This window comes from Plasmodium fragile, assembly GCF_000956335.1.
Source record: "Plasmodium fragile strain nilgiri unplaced genomic scaffold supercont1.8, whole genome shotgun sequence".
In the NCBI taxonomy this organism is placed as follows: domain Eukaryota; phylum Apicomplexa; class Aconoidasida; order Haemosporida; family Plasmodiidae; genus Plasmodium; species Plasmodium fragile.
The window spans coordinates 388033-393282 of NW_012192588.1; the positions used below are offsets into that span (position 1 = coordinate 388033).

General features: G+C 40.3%; 2 protein-coding genes across 2 annotated transcripts; both read right to left on the minus strand.

The window, feature by feature from the left end:
• Nucleotides 1-42: 42 nt before the first annotated feature.
• AK88_01019 (uncharacterized protein) lies at nt 43-568 on the minus strand (the record flags this gene model as incomplete). The annotated part of the gene is made up of 2 exons (XM_012478657.1): nt 43-51; nt 77-568. 2 exons carry the CDS (start codon nt 566-568, stop codon nt 43-45), a joined length of 501 nt encoding a protein of 166 aa, XP_012334080.1.
• A 1676-nt stretch (nt 569-2244) lies between these two features.
• AK88_01020 (uncharacterized protein) lies at nt 2245-3810 on the minus strand (the record flags this gene model as incomplete). The annotated part of the gene is made up of 1 exon (XM_012478658.1): nt 2245-3810. One exon carries the CDS (start codon nt 3808-3810, stop codon nt 2245-2247), a length of 1566 nt encoding a protein of 521 aa, XP_012334081.1.
• Between the last annotated feature and the right edge of the window lie 1440 nt (nt 3811-5250).

Consider the following 5250-nt stretch of genomic DNA (forward strand, 5'->3'; position numbering starts at 1 on the left):
TTTTTTTTTTTTTTTTTTTTTTTTTATTTTTTGGCTCAGAGATTAGCATTTCTTCAAGGGTTACTTTCTTACACACCAGTGGTACTCTATAAGGGTTAAAGGACATGCACCTCCTCCTCCTATTCTTGTGGATACGTTGGAAGCATCGCTTAAAGATATTTCTCTTCTTCAGTGTGTTTCCAAAAATGGTGAAATCTTCCTCCTTGAGAGAAAAAAAGGAAGATACCCACGGAACAGTGTCGCAGTTAAAAAAGTTGGGCTCCGCATTGGAGGTCACTTCATACACGCTTTTGTAAATGTCTTCTTCCTCCCTTTCGTATGCAGTTTCTGCGGCCACTTTTTTTGCTTCTATGTCGTGGGGGGTTGCCCCTGGACTGGTGGCCAGCTGGACTGTCTTGGCTTGGCCTTTGCTCTGCTTCTTCATGATGCCGCTCGGGGGTGCCTTCTCCGCGCCGCAGTAGCGGTGAACGTTGCCGTTGCCCGCGTTGTTGCTGTTGCGTCTGGCCTGCAGACGACCCTCCTCCGCCCCAGCCCCTCCGCTGGGGTCATTTGACTTCCCCGTCACCATGGTGTACGTGCTTAAAAGCTGTGCATATTTTCCCTCTTCAGAGTGAAAGGGGCCAACTTGAGGAACCTTCCCCTCGCGAACTGGCACAGCATAAAGGACTGGAGCAAGAGCAAGAGGGGTGAAAACACGCAGGTAAAAAAAAAAAAAAAAGGAACAAACTCTGCAAAAAAGAAAAAGTTAATTATGAAGAAAAAAAGAAACAAATTTTGCAAAAGGCGCACGTCGTGTGCTACTCCACAAAGGATTAACCGCAAAATTGAGGGAAAAAATAATTCACATTAACAACACCGTTTGTGGGTGGAACAAAAAAATAAAATTAATAATACATAAACTGCTCACGAAAAGCGCTGCACAAAAAAAAAAAAAAAAAAAAAAAAAAAATGGGAAAATGTTCCGTCCATATTACTTTGCTTATGCAAAGTTGACCTTGAAACTTCCACCTTTTATTCATGCTTATTTTTTTTCCTGCCCTTGGGCTCCTTAATTTGTTGCTGGGTGCACAAGTGAACAAGCTACATATGCCAAAGTTTCGTATGCATTACACATTGCATGTGGCTCCACCGCGGGAAGAGCCCCCCACCTGTTCGGTAGACACCTCTCCCCTGTTTTAGCCATCCCATGCCAGCTACTTTCTGATAACAGGAGTGATTTTATTTTTCCCCCAATGGGGATAAAAGGCAGCTTGGCGAAGGGGAGGGGAAAATAAACTGCTATGTTGTATGGAAGCACGACCTGTTTCGGGCCATGAAGGGATGTGAAAGGACGTGCGCTGAGGCAATGAAGCACTATATCAACGCGTATGGGGACGCAAGTGCCCCCATTTTGTAAAAGACTAGAAAAGGAAGAGCGGTTCTTTTAAATACATTTGAATAAAACAGTTCATATGGAAAAAAAAAAACAAAAAAAACAAAAGGATGGCAATGAGAATATGCTCACGTTCATACTACGGCGCGACATTACGGGTAGGTGGAGAGTTGTCGTGCGTACTTGCGGAGAGGACACCCCATACACGAAGTAACCTCCCCCTCTGCAACGTCCACGCACAACTATCCATATATGCATGGGTAACAAATCAAACATAATAATTGAGGGAAAAAATAATAAAAAAAAAAAAAAAAAAAAAATGAAAAAAGGGAATCATAATATATATAGCAATGCACACACTGTGACTCATTAAAACACGTCATGATGTCGCTGCTGATGGGTAACTTATACTATATGTACCTCCTAATTGCTCTACTTTAAACACCAGTTATAAAAGTGACAAGCTCCACTGATAAATGCAAAACCCATAATGAATTGAAGAAGCTTAAAACAGGGGCTGATATGGGAGGGGTTTTATACACACACACACACACACACACACACTCATTCTTTCCTCCTCACACTCTTGCCATGCAACGCTGTTTGGGCTTGTCCCTGAAATGTCCAAATCACGATGTGTGTGTGTGTGTTTTTTCCCTCTCTATGGCGCATGCAAAAAAGTATGCGCCCATGGGGTATTGCTTTACGCGCATATTTTGTAAGAAGCGCAAAGGGGAATATTCTGCTCTCTTTGGGTGACTAATATTATAGGGTAGCATAACACATTAAAATAGGTTTATAATAATTATAGTTTTCTTATCCCAACTCGAATGATATTTCAAAATCATATGACGTTTTATAACACACATAGCTTATACGTAGTGCATCTTAGATAGCCAGTCAATAACCTTCTTGAGGATTTTATCATTCCCTGGTTCCAGAGGAAGTATATGGTCCATGTCCTCAATGGTAAACAACTCCTTCTTCGTTGTTTTAAGGGCATTAAAAAATTTAGACACTCCGGTGTACGAACAAGCACTGTCCTTTGTAGAATGCACAAACAACATTTGTACGTCTTCTGGCATGTACTTCATATCATTGTGTAAGGCATCTACTGCTTTTAAAAGTTCATTTCCTAATCGGTTCGTGATCGACTTACAGTAACAGTGGGGGTCAAATTCATACAAGTCATTAATGTAAGGAAACATCTCAAACTTCAAGGCAGGGCTCAGTCTCCTGGTGGGCATAAGTGTAGCTGCAAGCTTCGCAACAGGTATGTAAAAATATTTATACTCTGGTTTTTTCTTCAGATCATCTAGTGATATCATGCCCGCTAGACTAATCACTCCCTTAATGTTTAATCGCTTAATCAATTGCACTTTCTTTTTTTTTTCTCTCAATTCCAAAATTCTTAAAACGATATTTCCTCCCATGGACAAACCCATGAAGTAGAATGGGGGGATTTGATTTGTCTTAGTACTAGCGTTCACATCACTGGAGTTGTTATTCTGCGTGGACGGCGCATTGTCTGTAGATGGTTGACTTCCAGGCCTTGTGTTCTCATTATCAGAGGTTAACGCACCGGAGGATCCCATATCTGTAGCATTGTTAACACCGTCACCACATGCTGCGTTGTTTGTTTTAGTCTTCTGCTCTTCGCACAATGAGTCGTATACACTGTTAGCATAATCCATAACGTCATACACTAAATCTTTAAAACGATTTACATAAGTTTTCACATTTTGAACGCACGCGGATTGTCCATGGCCTCTCAAGTCTAGACTGTACACTGAGTAACCACTCTTGTTCAGACGCTCAATCCAGCTGTCTTTGTAAATGTAATAATTATTTTTATCCACAAGAGTGACCTTTTCCTTGCTCTCTATTATGACATTATGCTTTAGGTATTCAAATCTCACATGGGAATTTAGGGCATGCACTAATATTATAATTCCAACTGGGTTCTTCACCACCCACGCATATGTCTTCAACTCTAGTCCATCTCGACTTAAGAAAGTCCCCTTCTTGCACATGTCGTTCTCGATTCCATTATTGCCTCCAACCTTCTTAGTATCCCTATTAGGGGATTCCTCTTTTATCCCCTTATCACCTAACCTATTAGTCCCCCCTGCTTGTCTTAAGGGCTCCTTCTGTGCTATTGGACCTCTGGCCTTTTCTCTCTCGTCCATGATTTTTCTCTCTGGTCCAGTTGAAATTTTTTTCTCACTCTCTTTTACGTTTACCCTTGTTGTCTCATTTTGCGTGACACGTGTTACCCCTGTTGGTGCCCGACTCGGGACATTACTGGCGGGGGTCTGAGCCACCGGCTGCTTGACTCCTCGTTGAGGCACCGCCCTATTCCCGCCCCTGGTGGCGACTGGCTTGTTTCCGGCCCTGTTCTGGGGCACCCTACTGGCTCCTTTGTTTGAAGCATCCATCATAAATGTTTCTTGTACGAGTACGCGGCGATGAATATTTACAAAATGGATTCTATCCGATGCGTGTTTCGAGATGCACGGGGTGAGGGAGGGAAGGTACAGATCGCGGACAAGATGAAATGGAAAGAGATATAAATTTACGGAGGCAGAACAGTCCAGAAAACTATTAATGGGCAACCAGAATGAGCAGAGAGAAAAAAAACGGAGGAGAATTAAAAACCAAGAGTCCCCAAGAAAAAAATAAAATAAAATAAAAAGGGCGCACGAGATAACCATTAAAAAAGCGCAAGGACAAAAACATGCAAAAAATATAAAAATGGAAAGGACAAGAACAAGAACAACATTTAGAAAAACATAATAATTAACAGATTTAAAAAACAGCAACTTCAGAAAATAAAAAAATGAAGATTAAGAAAATTTCCAAGGTAATAATAAATTGACTACATGTTGTTCAGTTAAAAAAAAAAAATGATTTAATCTATTTGTAAAATAAAAAAAAAAAAAAAAATAATAATAATAATAATAAAAGAATACGGTAGCAAGATGTTTATTAAAAAGGGAAAAAAGAAAAACAGGTTCTCCGTCACGCGGAATGCACGAAAAAAAAAAAAAAACAACGAATTATAGAAAGTTTCGCGGTGGACTTACTTTATTGTAGTTCATTTTCAAAGGACTAGGTTTCGTGCGTTAGAAAAAATTTAACACGGATCGCGAAGTGCAGCACCGTTTTTTTTTTTTTTGTTTCTTTCAGAGTTGCGCAGGACTTAATCAACAATACAAATAAATGTTTTGAGGCATGACGTCGTTGCCTCCTTTTGCCATGTGGCTTTTTTCATGTTACGTGCCTCGCATTTGTGGGGTATTTTTTTTGCGAAGTAAACCCGCAGAGCGCAGGATCGCCCCAAGTGACAGATATACGCAGCATGCTGACAATATAAATAATAGGCGCCATATATAGAGGCATATATAAATATATTACGCATATATATGAACGTATTCTTTTTATTTGCACCATTTCAGAGTCGGTCCGTTACTTGTTGCCCCGCGCGCTCTACAATAACACGTTCCTCCCACGGCGAAGAAAAAACAGCACTAAATGCAGGGCAATACCGGGCGGCCTGTCTTGCGCATGGGCGTAAAACTATTCCCGTCTGCTTTTAAGGGGGTGCGGGCAAAAAGAAGCCATGTCCTCATCATATAAAAATAATATTTAATGCTTTTAAAAACTTCTTCACGTTCTTGACAGCATGTTAAAATATATAACAACAAAAAAGGCGTCACGTCGGGAAAGGGTTTAAGTTTTGACCCCCTTTGGAAGCAGCTTCAATTTCGAATGACGCGAAAAAAAAAATAATACAAAAAAGGGTAATGCAAAAAACAATGCAAATATACAATGCGAAGATTTTAATACAGAAAAAAAAAAAAAAAAAAAAAAAAAAA